This window comes from Heptranchias perlo, chromosome 28 (genome assembly GCF_035084215.1).
Source record: "Heptranchias perlo isolate sHepPer1 chromosome 28, sHepPer1.hap1, whole genome shotgun sequence".
NCBI classification, from domain to species: Eukaryota; Metazoa; Chordata; class Chondrichthyes; order Hexanchiformes; family Hexanchidae; genus Heptranchias; species Heptranchias perlo.
In genome coordinates, this window is record NC_090352.1 from 31,679,939 (window position 1) to 31,700,123 (window position 20,185).

A 20,185-nucleotide genomic window follows, 5' to 3' on the forward strand; every position below is an offset into this window, starting at 1 on the left:
CACTATGGTGGTACGGGGAGATTGTGTGAACCCATATTTCACCATTTAGTGATACATTGTGTCCAGTATGATGCTCTGCAGCAGGGACAGTTAGTTGCCAAAGCCAATACACTGGATAGTTTATGTAGTATTCAGTAAATACCTTTTTGTTTCAACGTGCCCAAGTAGCAGTGCATCATGTTGCTAGTCCCTTTGATTCTTAATAAGTTACGTTTCTCACTTGGCTAGGTTGTTGCACTACTTGAAGAAAGATTTGTTGATGACTGTAAGCTGTAAACTACAACCAAGGCTGTGCACCGCACGCTGCTGGTAATGGCTAAATACTTCCAACAATATGATCCCAACGGTTTGAATCAGGACTGGAAGCTTTTCTTGAATTCTGGCAGCTTGTCAGCAAGAGATACTGGTCATTCTAAATTATGTCTTTTTGTTGGAAATGTTTCTGCAGCCTGATCTTGCATGTCTATTCAAACCATGCTGAAAGCAAGCCGACAATTCTGTTCACCATTGAGGTGAACAGAATCAAGAACTGAATCTTGTAAATATCTAACGTCTCCTACAGATGAAGTCACTGAAGTCTCCAATTGTTCCAGTGCAAAAAGAGGCCCCATCGCTTCATTGACATCACTTAAAATCGCCAGATCAATTCAGGCTCAGCTTTAGTCTTTGACCTCTGAATTTCTACTGCGGGAATTCATCTCTGTTTACACTTATGGAGGAATTAAATAACTGAAACATCGGTTGACTTAGCTACAGTTTGCTGGCTGGCTGATGAGCTGGACTGTTCTTGGAGCTTTATCAAGTTTGTGCTTCAGCTGGGAAGCCCCTCTTGTGAAATCGATCTGTTTCTCTTAAGTTATTGTTCTGACAGCCAGGCAATGTTCAGCAGTTAATGGAAATTCTGTGAATTAAGATAAAACAACAGGTGACACTGATGCCTTCACCTGATCATGTTCCTGTCTGTGTCACTTTTCTTTCCCTCTCTCTGTTTTTCTCTCTTTTGCTTGTTTCTTTTTCTCTCTCTTTCTTTCCCTCTCTCTCTTTTTCTTTCTCTCTCTCTCTCTCTCCTCTGACTCTTTTTTTTCTGTCTTCTTAACCCCTTCCCACCCCCCACCTTCTTCCTAAATAAAATTTGGGAGGAAAATTCTTTGTGTTCACAAAGAGTGTGTTTATGATTTTGCTATGAATTGCAAATCGATGAAATGTCTTTTCCCCTGCCCCCCAAAATATCAAAATTAACTTTTTCATCTTTTGTTTTTGATGACTAAAAGCTCATCACCTCGACTTGGAGTATTTAATGGATTCTCCGTATCTTCCTTTTCACCTCCAGCCTAAAAATTCACGAGGAGCTCTAGGAGCAAACTTGACACGTACTGCCCTCACAGATAGTTTACTTCAACACACCGCTAAACCACGGTAGCTTTTAACATCTACTCCTAATACGAATAGTTTATTGTTCCTGTCATTGGAAAGGGAGGGGTGGAGAAGAGATGTGATTATGTCAGCTGTAGATATTGTCATTGTTGATGTCTTTCTCTTGTTGCACGTCTTACGTTGTTACCTCCCTTTATAGTGTTCAGGATTATGCGGGAATTCAGATATGAACAAGCCCTTGTCAGCTTGTGAGGTGGAAGCTGCTTTAATAGCTGAGTGGGTAAATGGACTGCCTATTTTGTTAGTGAGCAGTACGGGCGAGGAAGGTTCCAAGTTTGATCCGTAGCCTGTGCTGAGTTAGAAAATCCTCATTAGCCCCGGAGAAGGAAAATATCAACCAGGGTTTCTATGCCTGATTGCCGTTCAGTATCAGACTTGGTTATAATGCCACCCATGGTCAAATAATCTACTAACATCCACTGCCTGGGATCATATAAAAAAATGATGACGGGGTGGGGGTGGGGGGTTGTTGGTGGATGCTGGTGCCAGTGAAACTGGACACCAGCATAAGTCACTGTCTTTAGGAGGGAAGGGTAAAATTGGGGAGACACACTGAGGTCATTCAGCTTTGAGAGCAATAGTCTTAAAACCACATTTAATTTGTTTTAGAGCTCAGAATGTTGATATTAGTATTTAAATTAATCGAGACAAGGTTTTCTGAATGAAAGTAAAATAACGTGATTTTTAAAAAAAATACTTCTCGAGTGACCTCGTACAGTATCCAAGCACACATTTTTCAGTAGCAGTCATCAGATGACAATCAGGAGTCCGATCATTGTCTGACGTTTCTCCCCCCCCCCTCCCCCCCCTGCCCCGGCCCTAAGACTGGGGATTGAAACTGGGGTCTTCCTATTGTTTATGGTTCAGTGCCACGTCAGGCAGTGGATTTACAGGCTGGGCCAATAGGCGGTCCTGAGAGAGAGAGTTTTTAAATGTAAAGGAAGTAGCAAACTTACTGTCAGGCTAGGCTGTTGCAGGGAACAGGTAGGGGGCACAAGCCCGTTCATAGTCCAGAGCAGACCCTGCAGAGCACAGGAAGTGAATGAAGAAATTGAAAGAGTAAAAGATATTGTACATTGTCGCAGGGAAGGCACAGAGACCGTTTAACAGCCAGCGAGATACTTACTAGGTATCAGCCATGGCTCAGTGCTAGCAGTCGCGCCATTGAGTCAAAAGGTTGTGGGTTCAAGTCCCGCTCCAGAGACTTGAGCACAAACTGTAGGCTGATACTCCAGTGCTGCACCATCGGAGGTGCCATCTTTAGTCACTTGGACAAGTGTGAATTAATAAAGGAAAGCCAGGAATTAATAAAGGAAATTTGTTAAAGGCAAATCGTGTTTAACTAACTTGATTGAGTTTTTTGATGAGGTAACAGAGAAGGTTGATGAGGGCAATGCGGTTAATGTTGTGTTTATGGACTTTCAAAAGGCGTTTGATAAAGTACCACATAATAGGCTTGTCAGAAAAATTGAAGTCCATGGAATAAAAGGGGCAGTGACAGCATGAGTACGAAATTGGCTAAGTGACAGGAAACAGAGAGTAGTGGTGAATGGTTGTTTTTCGGACTGGAGGAAGGTATACAGCGGTGTTCCCCAGGGGTCATAACTAGGACCGCTGCTTTTTTTAATCTATATTAATGACTTGGCCTTGGGGGTACAGGGCACAATTTCAAAATTTGCAGATGACACAAAACTTGGACATGTAGCAAACAGTGAGGAGGATAGTGATAGATTTCAAGAGGACATAGAATGGGCAGACATATGGCAGATGAAATCTAACGTAGAGAAGTGTGAAGTGATACGTTTTGGCAGGAAGAACAGGGAGAGGCAATATAAACGAAATGGTACAATTCTAAAGGGGGTGCAGGAACAGAGAGACGTGGGGGTATATGTGCACAAATCTTTGAAGGTGACGAGACAGGTTGAGAAGGCGGTTAAAAAAGCATACAGGATCCTGGGCTTTATAAATAGAGGCACAGAGTACAAAAACAAGGAAGTTATGTTGAACCTTTATGAAACACTGGTTCGACCACAACTGGAGTATTGTGTCCAATTCTGGGCACCGCAGTTTAGGAAGGATGTGATTGCCTTAGAGAGGGTGCAGAAAAGATTTATTAGAATGGTTTCAGGGATGAGGGACTTCAGTTACGTGGATAGACTGGAGAAGCTGGGGCTGTTCTCCCTAGGGAAGGTTGAGAGGAGATTTGATAGAAGTGTCCAAAATCATAAAGGGTTTAGATAAAGTAAATAAAGAGAAACTGTTCCCATTAGCGGAAGGGTCGAGAATCAGAGGACACAGATTTAAGGTGATCGGCAAAAGAACCAGAGGTGACATGAGAGAAAACTTTTTTACGCAGCGAGTAGTTATGATCTGGAATGCGCTGCCTGAATAGGTGGTGGAAGCAGATTCAATCATGGCTTTCAAAAAGGAATTGGCTAAATACTTGAAGGGAAAAAATTTGCAGGGCTATGAGGAAAGAACGGGGGAATGGGACTAACTGGATTGCTCTTACAAAGAGTCGGCACGGGCTTGATGGGCCGAATGGCCTCCTTCTGTGCTGTAACTGTTCCATGATTCTATGATACTATGTTATCTCACTGATTTGCACTCTGCCTGCAGTAGAGGGCTCTTGAATATATTGTGCAGGTACAGGGCATCGCGCCTGCACAATAAATTGATTGTTTATAGAGAGCAGTTGGGAGCGCTGAGGTCTTGAAATGTCACTCTAAGTATATGCCTTTGGCTCAGTGTTAATTTTTGTCTGATTACACTTTGTGAAGTATAGTGGGATGTTTTTCTACATCAAAGGCACTATATAAAATGCAAGTTGTTGTTTTTGTGGTAGTATAAAGTACCCAGAATGCCTGACATACCACACTGGAATTATATCCCACTCAATTGTCATGCCCAAGCATCTTGTGACAGGCTTCCTGAGGCGGTCTCACACCGCTGTGTTCCACAGTTACATGGGCACCTGACTCCAGGATTATGCCGGCACTCTTGTGTTGATGGGCTCTTGGAAATGCAGTGAATGGGTGTGAAAGTGGCACTATTACTTCACCCCTTAATTGATTAGATTAGTTATTGCTCCAGCTTTGTGAATTTTGGTTGGTTGACCGGAATAACCTGTAAACAATTTTACCGTTTTTGTTTCAGGGCTGGGACACGAGAAGTGCACAATAAACTGGAGAAGAACAGGTATGTACTCACTGATATCAATTTTTTGTTTGTGGCAGGGGGGAAAGATTCCTTTTCTAAATTACTGGAGTTTTACAGTCTTTTTTTTGCATTTATTGGTTTGCAGACGTGCTCATTTAAAGGAATGTTTTGAAACATTGAAAAAGAACATCCCAAATCTGGATGACAAGAAAACATCAAACCTAAGTGTTTTGCGGAGTGCCTTGAGATACATTCAGGTATGAGTAATATGGAGGGCTTCTAGCATCTTGTACTGCACTATCTAAGAATCTGAATGGTCGAGGTACCATGTTCTCTTTCTCAAAAAGTTACATTTTTGTGGCATAACTGTGCATAATATCTCAGAAGATGCACAATCAAGCTTGTGGCTGTGGCTCTTTTCTTTGGAGGGATTCATTAAAAAGTTTTAAGTTTTATTGATTTCCAAACTTTCACAATTTTGTTTTTTTGAGTTTGCGCTGGGAAGGTTCTATTTTTATAGAACCAAGACTTTATTGGAAAGTGCTTGGAAAATCCTTTCTTTCTCCCACTCATTCCCTAGCATTTGTGATCAATCTTGTGTGATGTGAAGCTTCTGTGATTGTGACATTTTTCAAGAAGCAATTTAATGACAGGATTAAAAAATTAAAATTCTTCCAGTGCTCAACGTGACCAAATAGTAAGTGTTACAGGAAGTAAGTGTAACACTTACAGGATGTGCATGCTGTATGCAAAACTTTTAACATACTGTGTCACTCAAAGTCATTAATCTATTACTTAAATATAGAATTATGAAGAGTTGAGATAAGTAAGTGTATTCTTTGTGTGTCTGGAATGATGTAGCAAACTAAAAGATGCTTTTAAGATTTAGGATGTCCCAGCAAGGTTCTCTCTGAGGCGGCCTGGGTTAGGGTGACCATGCTCCTTCATGCCCTTATGTTTATTTCCACTCCTGAGATTTCCTGTTTTGTTCTTGTGCTGACTTTTTTGGTAAAGGTTAACAGGAACAAATTTACCTTCCCCCATACACGCCAAGTCCAATCCGAGACTTCTTAAAAATTGCTGAATCCTTTCCATAAATGACTCTCTCTGTCCCATGTGGAAGACTAAATAATGTAGAATCATAGTATTGGCCCAAATTTTGCTGGAGAGGGGCATCTTGCGATGAGCACCATTAGTTAGACTTTTTCCTGCACCCTTTCGAAATTTATCCCCTCTAAGTTGTTGGAAGTGTGACGTAAATCAACCAGCAAGTTATGACGAATTGCAACTCACGGCATATCTCTTCTTCATCTGAACCTGTTGGCTGATTTGTGCATTAATCACGGCGTGCGTCATTATTTTTCCAGGAAGATTTGGGCCAATGATTTTTTAAAATATTGAATGCCGCTGTGGTTTGGTTCACTGGCCTTTCATCTCCAGAGACCGACTCAGTTACGTGGGGATGAAAGACTCATGTTCCCTTCCCCACACACCCCCCCACTATCTGTAATGAGTCCAAATTAAATGGAGTTGGCCAGTCTCAAGTTGGTTCCCAGAGGACTTAAATGCAAACACCAGAACTGCCCATATTTTGGTAGAATTGGCAATCTCAAAGAGAGAGGCCCTGAAGTTAATTGTGTGGGTTAAAGTATATTCTTGACATAGGATCAAAGGAATTAACCCCAAGATTATTGTTTTTTTATGGGGAAGTAGCACTGGAGGTGGGGGGAGGAGGCGAGGACGCGAGGAGGAATAATTTCCAGCACTAAATCACTCACTTGATGAGCTTTTTTTAAAAAAAATCAGAAAATGTAGTTTTGTTTTAAAAGAGTCTGACAGTATTATGGCTTCAAACAGGAAGGCCGAGTTGGCCAACCTCTACCCAATTAGTTTATGCAGAGGTTCTAGAGTTTATAGCTTGGTACTGAAGAGTCCATTGCCTCAAGTTAAACATAAGAAAGAACCTGCATTTATATCGCACCTTTCACGACCTCAGGACGACCCGAAGCACTTTTCAGCCATTGAAGTATGTTTTGAAATGTAGTCACTGTTGTAATGTGGGAATCGTAATGTAATAAGTAGATCAGTACCACACTGGATCTTGCTGTATTGGAAGTAGTTGTGTTTTCTTCACAGAGAAGACTTCTTTTGTTTCAGGGCATTTTTTTACTCCGATATGACCAGTTTCAGATTGATTTCAAAACAATTTGAGTCTTAAGGACTGAAAGTGAGTTGTGTGATATTTTCCAACTAATATCTTAGTATGAAATTTCTCTGTCTGCTATTCTATCAAAGGTGTGAACCCATTTAAACGGGTATCACCTTCATTAAAACAGTGCAGACAGGAATTTTAGCTCAGTTGGTAGCACTGTTGCCTCTGTCAGAAGGTTGTGGGTTCAAATCCCACTCCAGGACTTGAGCATGTAATCTAGTCTGACACTTCAGTGAGGGACTGCTGCATTGTCAAAGGTACCGTCTTTTGGATGGGATGTAAAACCAAGGCCCCGGCTGCCTGTAAAAGGTGACCATAAAAGATCCTATGCCACGATTTGAAGAAGAGCACAGAGTTGTCCCAGTGTCGTGGCCATCATTCCTCCCTCAACCAACACACCAAAAACTGATTAACTGCTTATTTATCTAATTTGCTGTTGTGGGACCTTGCTCTGTGCAAATTAGTTACTTGGAAACATCAAAATGTGCGGCTTAAGTGCAAGTTTTTTTTCGTGCAAATACTTTTGTTACTCGTATATTGCGCAATGTAATTTCAGGGCATTATCGTCCTATATCTGATCTGCAAACTTCAGGTTTCTGACATGTTGTCAATGAGATGTGTGCAAGTGGGACTGTTACATTAAGGATTGCAAATGGGTGCAGGAGTGTGATTATTGCCACACAGCGTCCTGAGGGTTAAAGATGTGATCACACTGATTATGGAGTCCTAACCGGAAGATTACCAAGAGAGTTTTAGCCTCAGCTTGAACCAGATGTTAATAAGTGGTAGTGTGGCTTTTGTGTGTACTAACCGTCTTGGACAGGACATGGAGCATGTTGCCAGACAAAATGAGTTTTGGATTGAATGGCTTTCTCTTTGGATCCTTACCCTTGAAAAGTAAATAAAATTTGGTGACATAATGTGTGTATAATATCAGATAAAAGTTAATTTACACCATCCTGGCAAAAACCTGGTATCTGGGCTCATGCAATTGCCCGTTACTGCACATTGTTTCATACTACAGTGGGTTGTTTTGGAGGACAGAAACTTGTATAAATCAACCTCAGAAAGCTTCAACGAAATTCTGCCTTCTCGAGGGTTTGGAAGGAATCAAATGTTTACCTTCCCACAAAAGACAAATAAGCAAAACTCTGACCCCGCTGTAAGTACTGAACATACAGTAGGACTTTGTCCTTTATCCAGAGTCTATTGGAAACAGAGGTTCTGTCAGGCAATATAAACTAAATGGTACAATTTTAAAGGGGGTGCAGGAACAGTGACACCTGGGAGTGTATGTATACAAACCTTTGAAGGTTGAGAAGTTGAGAAGGCTGTTAAAAAAGGGACCCTTGGCTTTATAAACGGAGGCATTGAGTACAGAAGCAAGGAAGTTATGCTAAACTTTTATTAATTACTGGTTAGTCCCCAGCTGGAGTATTGTGTCCACTTCTGGGCACCACACTGTAGCAAGTATGTCGAGAGGGTGCAGAGGAGATTTACTAGCATGGTACCAGGGAAGTGGGATTTCAGTTACTTGGAGAGAATAGAGTATCTGGGGTTCTTTTCCTTGGAGCAGAGAAGGTTTAGGGGCGATTTAATAGAGGTGTTCAAAATCATGAAGGGTTTTGATAGGGTAAATAAGGAGAAACTGTTTCCAGTGGCAGAAGGGTCGGTAACCAGAGAACACAGATTTAAGGTAATTGGCAAAAGAATCAGAGGTGAGATGAAAAAAAATTTTACGCAGCGAGTTGTTACGATCTGGAATGCACTGCCTGAAAGAATGATGGAAGGAGATTCAAAAGGGAATTGGATAAATATTTGAAAGGGGAAGAAATTGCAGGGCTATGGGGAAAGAGCAGGGGAATGGGACTAATTGGTTAGCCTAAGCAAGAAAACAGTATTTGAAAAAATAATGGCACTAAAGACTGGCAAATCATGGAATTGCAGGCAAATTACTGACTTGGTTAGGAGATTGGTTAGATGGTAGAGGACAGACAGTACGGATAATAGGTATGTACTCAAATTGGAAGGAAGTGACTAGTGATGTCCCACAAGGATCTGTGCTGGGGCCTAAACTATTCTAAATTTATTAATGACTTAGGTAACATAATAGAGAGCCATATATCCAAGTTTGCCGATGACAGAAAGATTGGTGGCATAGTAAGTAGTGTGACGGGAGCATAAAATTACAAAGAGACGTTGATAGATCAAGTCAGTGGGCAAAACCGTGGCAGATGGATTTCAACGCAGGTAAATGTGAGGTCATCCATTTTGGACCAAAAAAGGATAGATCTGACTTTTTTAAATGATGAAAAGCTAGGAACAGTGGAGGTCCAAAGAGATTTAGGGGTCCATGTACACAGATCACTAAAATGTAGTTGTCAGGTACAAAAAATAATGAAAAAGACTAATAATTAGAGGGCTAGAATATAAAAGGGAGGAAGTTGTGCTACAGCTATACAAAGCCCTGGTCAGACCACATCTGGACTACTGTGTACAGTTCTGGGCACTGCAGCTTAGAAAGGATATATTGGCCTTGGAAGGAGTGCAGTGCAGTTTCACCAAAAATGTTACCAGGGCTCTAAGGATTAAATTATGAGGAGGAGATTACATAAACTAGGTTTGTATTCCACGGAATATAGAAGGTTAAGGGGTGATTTGATTGAGGTTTGTAGGATTTTGAAAGGAATTGATAGGGTAGATAGAGAGAAACTTTTTCCACTGCGGGGGGAGGTCCAGGACAAGGGAACATAACCTTAAAATCAGAGCCAGGCCATTCAGGAGAGAAGCTAGGAAGCACTTCTTCACGCAAAGGGTGGTAGAAGTGTGGAGCTCATTCCCACAAAAAGCAGCAGCTGTTAGCTCAATTAATAATTTTAAATCTGAGATTGATAGATTTTATGCAAACCAAGGGTACTGAGGGATATGGAGCCAAGGCGGGTGGATGGTGTTGGGATACAGATCAGCCATGATCTCATTGAATGGCGGAACAGGTGGGATGGGCCGAATGGCCTCCTTCTGTGCTGGGTCATTCTATGGTTCTATGATTTCAGGTCCAAGACTGCACAACTATTGCATAGCCAGCAATTGGCATCTTTCTAACTGTATTACTGTGTACTCGTGGATTTTTTGCTGCCTGTCTTTTCAGTGGGGCTTGGCACAATTTCCCAGTCATGCATGTCAGCAGTTGGAAATAATACTTTTTTGCCATCGTGTAATGAATCAATTGTTTTAGAACTTTGCTGGAAATACCAAAAGACAGTAAATGTTCACAAACACGTTGCGATGTCGTCACACGTAATAAGCAGAGGGATTGATATCACCTGGTGCTCAATTCTCAAATTCTGTCAGCGCTGCAGTCCACTCCTGATAATTCAAAGTTGATTTTTTTTTTTGTCCTAACAAAATCTGAGTTACACAATAATTGAATTATTATTAGATGATTTAAATTAAGCAACTGTGAAGAAGAGTAGACGGTATCTCAATTTTCTCCATCCAATTCTTTTATTTTTCTGTGGTGACTATGAATGTAGCGAATTTGAGCTCTATGTTCAGGACTTTATGAAAAGAATGGTAATTGTTTTGAGAGAAAACAGCTGTGCATAATTTTTGTTCCTAGCAAGTAACCCAGTGATGTTTTTTAACGCAATTTATATTGTCATTTTGTAAAATGGTGGAGGTGGGACGGTGGGCTCTTTGAAATGCTAAAGGAGAAAGTAATTTTTTTTGGACATGAGGGAACCACTGGAAGCACAGTGCTTAACACCTTCACATAACATCCGTTTGTGAATTATTTTAAACAGGTTAACAAGTGCATTCAAATAGTGCAGAAAGGAATTTTATGCAAGTGGTAAGCGATGCAGTACCAGAAGAGCCACACCTCCTTGTGTGGGACTCAGATGACTAGCCTGAGAAATGGATGTCATCGCTGTGCCTGTTTTAGCAATCGTAATAAATGACTATGTCATGTTGTCTAAATCGAATTTCCTGTGATGGTTCATGTTTTTTTAATGTGTGTGGCTGCTACTATACAGTTAATGCTGCAGTGCTAACATTTATGAATGGAGATCAGGTGACTTCCTGGTGCAAAATTGAGACATTTTGTTCAATGTCGAAAAGGAGTTGAGAAAACTGGGCGGGGTGGAGGGGGGTTGTAATAAATGTAGTTCAATAAAGACTTATATACATCTGAGTGTGGATTATAAGCTGTGGTGGCATTCTAGTTAATGAGAAAAGAAAAACAGCCTCAAAGACCTTCAATCTAGATTAATGGCTCCTAGAGATATACTGTTGAAATCTCTGGCTTATCGCAGTAGAAGGTTTAGTTAGTATCCTTTTGAAAGATTTGTTTCTGAGGTATGGGATTATTCATATAAAACTATAATAATATACTAGCTGATATGCTGTGGCATTGCCCACTGATAGTCGGAGACACAATTGTGATGCTTAGCTGCCAAAATATAAGGTTGTTTTGATGGGGCTGGTCCCTTTTTAAGGCCACTGCTCAGGCAGTCCCTGCAAAGAAATGGTCTATATGGCCACATCCTGAGCCTAATTGTTATAGGACGTTTTGGTGGATTTGGTGCTACTTGTAATTCCCCAGCTTTTGCCCTTGGGGAGGAGCCAGTTATCAAGATCAGAAAAACCAGCAGGAAATGACTGGCTTTCACTTCCTTTTTTTCCCTAATATCTAATTTTTGGCACTTTGAAATGTGACATCTGAGAGATGATGGATGCACACTAAAGACAAGACTTTTATAGAGAAAGAACTTGCATTTATACAGCGCCTTTCATGACCTCAGTGCATCTCAAAGTGCTTCACAGCCAACAAAGTACTTTTTTGGAGTATCGTCACTGTTGTAATGTAGGGAATTGTAAACAATTTTACAACACCAAGTTATAGTCCAACAAATTTATTTTAAATTCCACAAGCTTTCGGAGGCTTCCTCCTTCCTCAGGTGAACGGTGTGTATTGTAGGGAAACATGGCAGACAATTTGCGCACAGCAAGGTCCCACAAACTGCACAAGATACATGACCACATATCCTGTTTTGGTGATGTTGGTTGAGGGATAAATATTGGCCAGGTCACCAGGAATAGTGCCATGGGATCTTTTACATCCAACTGAGAGGACAGACCGAGCCTCAGTTTAACATCTCATCCAAAAGATGGCAACTTTGACAGTGCAGCACTCCCTCCGAACTGTGCTGAAGTGTCAGCCTGGATTTTGTGCTCAAGTCTTCAGAGTGGAGCTTGAACCCACGACCTTCTGACTCAGAGGTGAGAGTGCTACCACTGAGCCAAGGCTGACACCTATATGAAGATGTGCAGTAGCTCTGTAAAATACAGTGTTAATTCCTAGAAAGACCAAATCTAGTCGACTATAACCCTCTCCCATTCCATCACATAAGAGTCACACACTAAAAGCAGGAGGCCATATTAGTGGCAGTACAGTAGACACTCTGGAAAAATTAAGCTGTATATTTTTCCTATAAGATATGTTCCAGAACATGTTCAAGGCTGCAACATACCCTTGGGGGTTTGGATGGCATTTGTAAATTGCATGAGAGTTAGTGTTGAGCTTAATAGTAACTTATCCCATGAAGTATGCTGTGTCTTTAACATGCTCCTGGACATTGTTTAATTTCTACCTAAAACAGAGGCTTAGGTGTAAAGTAGTTTGGAACCAAATTTGGGCCACATATCTTGCCTTAACTATACAATAATGAAGCTTTATTCCCTTTTATTTTATAGATTCTGATTCTTCTGCACCATAATCTCTATAAATTTGTTTTTATATATTATTTATTTAAATAGTTTTTGTCTTTAAATCACTCTATGGCCTCACCCCTCCCTATCTTTGTAACTTTCCCCAGCCCTACAACTTCCTCCACTCAATCCCTCTGACTCTTGCCTACCGTATACATCCCCCCCCTCCCCCCCCTCCCCCCAGCGGCTTTGCCCCACTGTTGGCGGTTGTGCCTTCAGCTGCCTAGGTCCCACTCTCTGGAATTCCCTTGCTAACCTCTTCATTTCTCCACCTCCCTCTCCTTTAAGACCCTAGTCAAAACCCACCGCTTTGATCGAGCTATTGTTCACCCCTCCTGATCTCTCCTTCTTCGACTCGGCCGATGTCTGTTTTCACCATAACTCCGTGAAGCATCTTGGGACGTATCTCTGTGTTAAAGGAGCTGTACAAATGCCAGTTGCTGTTGTTGCAATTCAGAATGAAAATAAAAGCTTCTCCTGGCTTTTAGATAGGAGAGTATCTATTAACAGAGCTCTGAATTCAGTAGTACAAATCGCAGGCCTGCCCGCTAGCATACTGAGTCAGCACTTTGTAGAACAGTGCTAACAGCACATTTGTGAGGCATTAACTTTTGAAAAAGATTAACTTCAGCCTCTGTGGCATTGATCTGTAATTCAGAACGCTGTTAAGAAGATATTTCTCCTCCCTTGGGAAATGGTTCCATAGGTGCCATTTTCCCTTTAGTGCCGGCCAGAGTGGCCATTATTTATGCGCGAGCCTTGACTATGAGTGATAGCAGGCGGCATTGCAGCTGTGCCCAATCCAGGCGTCGCCCAACATCTGCGCTTTCAGTAGGAGTTGCTGGACAGCAGTTCAGAGCAGGAGCTCTGGCCAACCCTAACAAAGGAGCACTGAGGCCATCCATCTGTGACCGCTCTACTGTCACCCCAGCTGAAATGAGCTAATTCAGCACTGACCAGGGATCAAACCTGGGACCTTCCTGGTCTATATGGCTTAGCTACTTGCTGCATAAACTCACCGAGTTATTGATATAATCAAGTTATACATAGAAATTAGTAATTGTTGGAAAATGATCTCTTATCTGCTAGTTAGGATGTCACTGCATTTTGTAGTCGTCAGCACCAGTGACCTGCATTGCATGCAGTAAGTTAATTTTCAAATGGCTTTACACCCACACTGCCTGATGGAAGCAATGTGCAAAAAGACGATCACAGTTCAAAATAACACTGACATTTTCCTTAGAATTAGACAAATACTTTTTTTGTGGCTTTGCTAAACGCAGACCACAAATGAGTAATTTCTGGTAGGCAGCCCGCCATGTCAGAATACACTAACTTTCTAAAAAAAAAATAGCAAATCGGTTAGAAGCACAAAAATAAAATTAAAATTAAACGTTGGTCACTGATGGATGTAAACTTTTTTTGTCAGTTTCACCACAAACACTATGATCGAGACATCACAATTCCTTGCAGAAGATTGCCCATCTCCTCATCTGTCGTAGTCCTTGTTCCCATATGACTAAGCCACAGTGTTAGAACTTCTTCCCAGCACCAATTGAGATCACTTGTAACCAACTGTATTTCGTCATCTTCTGAAGGTTCTGACTGCTTATGGAGAAGAGTTTCATGGTCACCGGCAGCCCTGCAATGAGTGACCAATCTTCATTTGTGAAGCTAAACGATGAGTGTTGGCAGGCAGTTCCATTGTAGAGGTCTTCGCCGTCTGATCCTGTCCTCACCCGAGGTCCACAGATGCACTTTTCAGCAAGTGTGATGGGGGTCTGGAACTCACTGCCTGAAAGGGTGGTAGAGGCAGAAACCCTCAGCTCACTTAAAACGTACCTGGATGTGCACTTGAAGTGCCATAACCTACAAGGCTACGGACCAAGTGCTGGATAGCTCTTTATCGGCCGGCACGGACACGATGGGTTGAATGGCCTCCTTCTGTGCCGTAACTTTCTATGATTCTAAGTGTCACTGGATAATGAGCTGAACCCTGGCCAATGTTTTCCCTCCTTATCTCAATGACACTGAAGCCTATTGTCGCTCCCTTGCACTGCCGCGACTCAGGTCAACTAGACCAAGAATCAAAGTTGGGACCTTTCATGGCTCAGTATTGTTTTCACCAATTAAGCCATCAGAAAGCCGACCGAGGAATTTTTGAAACTCAGGATTCCAGTCCAGAATACATATGGTCTTGGGTTACAGCCAGTAAAATGACATGCGTTTTTAAAAAAATCTGCTGCATGAGTCATACCTCAATGCAGGAGCTGCAGACTCGGAACATGACTGAAGCATTACTGCATGCAAGCAATCTTTTACTTGTCCACCACAAGAGTCATGCACAGTATGTAACTTTGTCATTGGTGGGACATACGCACTTTAAAAAAAAAAGTAACATAAGAGAAGTTTTTTTATACAAGTATAGATGTAATGCAGTATTTTAGAAATCAGCTTTTTAACAGCAGTCCGCAGACTACCAAAATGCCTGTTTCATAAGCTGAAGCACATCAACATTCATTAAGACGAGTGGTCCATTATGTCCTGCTGGATTTAGGGCCAACTTTGAAAGTAGGACAGAGTGGGGGTAGGGCACATGGCTGCAGACACAAGTTCCAGAGCACAGTGAAAGTACATTATTGATTGTTGGTTGTTGGTGCAGCCTTAGGGACTGCCTTTGTTTCATAATGCTTTCAGCCCTGAATGTGCTTTAATTGTGTCAAGCAGATTGATGGAGAGGAATTCTTCGAATGGTACCAAAGCTTGCAATTTAATAGCTTGAAGTCAAACATAAAGATTTTTACATTAACTCAAGCAAGACAAAGGAGGCAAGATGTTGCCCAGATGCAATACCACAAATGTATCTTTGGTTTGGGTTTAAATTTTTGAATCTAAATCATGTTTCTATAATATATTAAAAGTCCTGCATATCACTTCTTTTAATTCTCACACTTCCCATCACATTTTGTTGAGAACAGCCCTATTGTTTATGGAACGGTGAACCCTCTGACTCACCATAGGCATTCCATGGGAAATTTGCTACTACATTAGTTATGTAAAGGTTAATAAATTTAATCCGCTGCAGCAGGAACATTAGGTGATGGCAGATATTCTGCACCACCCCCTCCCCACCCCAGCTTGCTTGTTTGTTCTCTTTCTCTCTCAAATACATGCACACCTAAAAAACCAGCAATACTGGAAATCGGAGTTATATTTTTACTGATTTACCAGCCTCTCTGAAACGAGCCTTTCCATCGCCCACACATTTGGAAAAATTTGCCCCTTCCCCCATTTCTGAAGTGGACCCATTTGTTAAAATAAATATTCAACGAGAGTGAGCTTATTCTTAATGTGATATCATCTACATTTTAATTACATTATTTTTGCTCAACTTTCGTGAAGAAAGTTTCTCAAACTTTTTTTTGTTTGGCGAGGGAGCAAGCCGTTAAGCATGTTTGTCACAATTATCGTAAGTGCCAATTGTGCATTTCATTGCAATTTGTCATCGCATTGTGTGTTCATTGTCAAATCAACAAACACTTGGTAAACATGATTTCATGATTATGATGGCCCTTTACAATTTGGCGCTGACTTTTTTTTTTACAAGGAAACTCTGTACCTGTCAGTTCCCGCTATCATGTATTTTTACCATTTGTGCTAAATACTCAGAAGATATATGGCGAGAAACAAATTGACTCTGACTGGTTTAAATCTGAATTGTGAGCTGTATAAGTGTCAGACTGGCTCAGTTGGTAGTGCTATCACCTCGGAGTGAGAACGTTGTGGGTTCAAGCTCCACTCCAGAGACTTGACCACATAATCTAGGCTGACACTTCAGTGAGAGAATGCCGTACTGGCGGAGTTGCCACCTTTAGGATGAGATGTTAAACCAAGGCGCTGTTCAGCTGTTTATAAAAGATACCATTCCACTATTTCAAAAAGACTTGGAGAGTTCTTATAATGTGCTGGCCAACATTTATCCCTCAACAAACACCACATTGGCTTACATTATAACAGTGACTACACTTCAGAAGTAATTCACTGACTGTGAAGTGTTCTGAGGATATGAAAGGTGATATATAAATGTAAGTCTTTTTTTCTTTGCACCACCTGGCAACTTTCAGGCTAACTATTTTCCTGAAGGTGCACAGTCAAGTCTTTAATTATCACAGAGCATATGCCTCCTGTTTGAAACTGATGTGTACGTTTTGAAATCCACGCTTAGAATTATTATACACTGTGTAAATAATGATCGTTCCTGGATGGTCATTTTTGCAGTTGGAATATGGTTGCAGTTTTTGATGTTGGAAGCTTTAAACGCCTACACTGGATTTTGAAAGCTAATTTCCAATTGCCAGTGATTCTGCAGTAACAAAACACGAATTAATCGTTTCCAGTAATGTGAAACCTGGCTCAATTGGCCGTGTCACTGTATGAATACAAAATGTATTTGGATTGGGTTGTACTTGATGGCTAATTATCCCAAGTGTTGCCAAATTCCACAATTAAATCGCAGTGAACTCAAATAAAAGCAGCCCAGCATTCTCTCCATAGAGACGGTGCTCACTGAAATCACTGTTTATATATTCTGCTTAAAAGGTTATTTTTGTTTGTAGCGAATTGCTTAATTTTGTACACTTAAAGCAGGACACTGTCAACGTTCATTTACCAATATGCACTGTTACTGTTTCTATGAAGTGCTCATAGCAGCCCCATTTAAATGGATTTGCAGATCTATTCTCTCAAAAGGCTTAGCCATTTCTAATCTTGTGACCTTGGCAGCGTTAGGAACGGAAAATTGTTAGTCGGGCTGACACTTCCAAACATACAAAAACATTGATAGATTTAGGGCACTTTCGGCGAGACCAGGGAAAAAGACGAGAGATCTAACAGGTTTATACAATTCCTGATAACTGAATTTATACGCCAGCCCCGTGTAACAGAAATAAACCTCAATAATAAAATTAAATCTCACTGGAAAAGACGATAATAATTAATGCTGTTGTTTGTGACTTTGCATTTGTCAGCAGGACTATCTGATTAACTTAATAAATGTAATGTATTTCGTGATTTCCAAAGTGCAGCCAGTTTGAAAATTCTGATTGGAAATGGTTAAAAATAAAGGAGGGAAATTCATGTTAAGCATTTCCACAATTCTCTGTCCGCATCAAATCGTCAGTGCAAATTAATCAGAAATGATCTAATTGCATATTTTAGCTTGCAACTGTTCTTTGTCGCCGAGGAGCCATTTTTTAAGCAAATCTTTTTGAAATGCGTTTATTAACATACGTGATTGCCTCGATGAAAGAGATTTCAAATCACGCTGTTTGTTGATGGGCTGGACGGAGGATGCCATTTTTCATATTCTACATCAGTTTTCGGTTTAAATGTCTGCCGAGTCCGTAATTGCTTCCCAGAAACTGTTAACACAGGATTTCTGCGGACGGCCATTTTGATCCTGGAATTCCAGGGTTGTGCTGTGGTATATTATTAAATGCATTCTTTTCAAAGTGAATTAAAAATGCAGTGGAACGAGCGTTAGCCGCAACGTTTGTTTGTTTCTTCTTTGTTGCAAGGGAGTTAGCATTCCCTTCTCCCGAATTAATCTATAATGCAATGTTTCATGCAGCATTTTTTTTGATGCATTTTGTTAAGGGGAAATATATATAGTCGGTGCATGCCTTTTGTGTGTGTGTGTGTGTGTGTGTGTCTGGGAGTAAAAGCAAAGTAACAAAGCGATAGCCCAGAATAGTTGCAGGCCCCCTGCTGTTGCGCTCTGTGTGTATTTGATACACGAGCCCATGTGTAGCGCGAGCCGCAGCTGGAGCCTCCGCCACGTGAGCAGCGAGCACATGGCTACTCCGGCCCCGGTGACGTCATTCGCCCCGCCCTTTGCGCACGTGACCGCGCCGCACCAGCTGTCTCTGGTGACACGTCCCAGCTTTGTTGCACAGAGCAATAGGGGCGTTCTGTATCCAGGGCTGCAGAGGCAATGTGCTGGAGTGTTAATCATTCCCCTTCTTATTCTTTTCCGCAGTGAAGGTATTTCCCCCCTCTCCCCCCCCCCCTACGTAAAGCAGATTATTTACCCAGAGTTGTCAGTATGGTGCAGATTCTGAGATTCCCATAACCTCAGGTATCGCCTTGAGCCAAAAGCACTGCTGTTACATTTTTCTTCCAATTTATCAATAAATCATGTATAAATTAATACAATTTAAAACTCTTACTGATAGATCTTCCAGGGTGAAACAGAAGAGTTATTCTCTTATCGTGTGTCTTTTTAACATTGCTGCTTCTCTCTCTATCTCCTCCTGTTTCAATTCCTGGTTCTCTGTCTTATTCTTCTGGTCTTGTGCTTCTGCTGGACACTCTTTATGTGCTGTTTCCCTCCTTTCCTTCTCTGTCTCTTTTTTTCTCCTCCCCCTCATTGCACTCTTGCTCTCTCCCCTCTCTGCTTATCTTCTATCTTTGTTTAATTGAGCCAGAACATCATGGGTGGTGTGTAGTCATGGGTTGGGGGATCTGGTCGGGGTCTCAGACTAGTGGAATGTGATAGGTTGCTGGTCGGGAGGAAGGAGGTTCCAGCCAGAACCACTAGCCAGGTTCATGGAGATGTCGTACGCCATGTGTTGATGTAGAAAGGTAAGTACAATGATAAGTACAGCTCTACAGCCTAAAATGCAACTTAAAATTACCCAAGCACAACGCCCAGGAAATAGTGTGACTGCCAAGTCATGGCGCAGGAAACAGGACGCAAACAGGAAGTCTCAAAACTTTTAATATTATTGCAAATTGCCTGTGGTGTTGCCCGGTCAGTTGATGAATATAATTTTTTTAATAGAAATGAGATTGTAATGGCATTGGGAGAAATCATTCTGAAACTTGTTCCATAGCACCATTTGCTGATCATAGATTGCAACTACATTGTTACAGGCAATTGTTTACATAAGATTTCCATTCTAAATGTTTACATGAAAAGTTTCAATGTTAACAGTTATATAATAAAAATATTACATTAAATGACATGGTTCATTATTCCTAATCTGGAACCTGGTTTTTGCACTTCCAGATCCAGCTGCATGTGTTTCCTCTTTTGCCAAGTCAAACTACCTGGTTCATCTAATATTTATGTTGTGGTGTTACACATCAGTGGAGGGATTTTGCAATAATTTATGGATTAAATTACATTGCTTACACGTTATAAGATGTGAGTGCTCTTCTGACACTCTTCTGGGTGCCTTAAAAAACACTGAGGGCAATGCAGAGGGAGCATTACTCTGCTACAGACTGTTCATTACCTGACCTAGGAGTGCTTGATGCAAACACTGGAAAATGGGAAGTGTTCCATTCCCCAATGCTAATAGACGTCTCCATGGTGGACTCAAAAATTTACAAACCCCCCTCTTGTCCCCGAAAAATAAGGTAGAGAAGCGACTAATCTCAGCTCAGCAAATGTATCTGATGCCTCCTTTGCGTTGTGGCCAGGGCACCTGCTCTTCTTCGAAATAGCGCCTTGGAATCTTTCACGTTCACCTGAGAGAACAGATGGGGCTTTGGTTTAACATGTCATCGGAAAGACGACGCCTCCGACAGTGCAGTGCTCCTTCAGTA

At 41.3% G+C, this 20,185-nt stretch overlaps 1 protein-coding gene across 1 annotated transcript in view; it reads left to right on the forward strand.

The window, feature by feature from the left end:
- Nucleotides 1-20,185, forward strand: part of mnta (MAX network transcriptional repressor a) — a 96,891-nt gene that overhangs the window by 17,092 nt on the left and 59,614 nt on the right. The window contains exons 3-4 of the mRNA XM_068008354.1: nucleotides 4,591-4,632; nucleotides 4,739-4,850. Of these exons, the coding sequence (XP_067864455.1) occupies nucleotides 4,591-4,632; nucleotides 4,739-4,850 (154 nt within the window). The remainder of the gene's footprint in view (nucleotides 1-4,590; nucleotides 4,633-4,738; nucleotides 4,851-20,185) is intronic.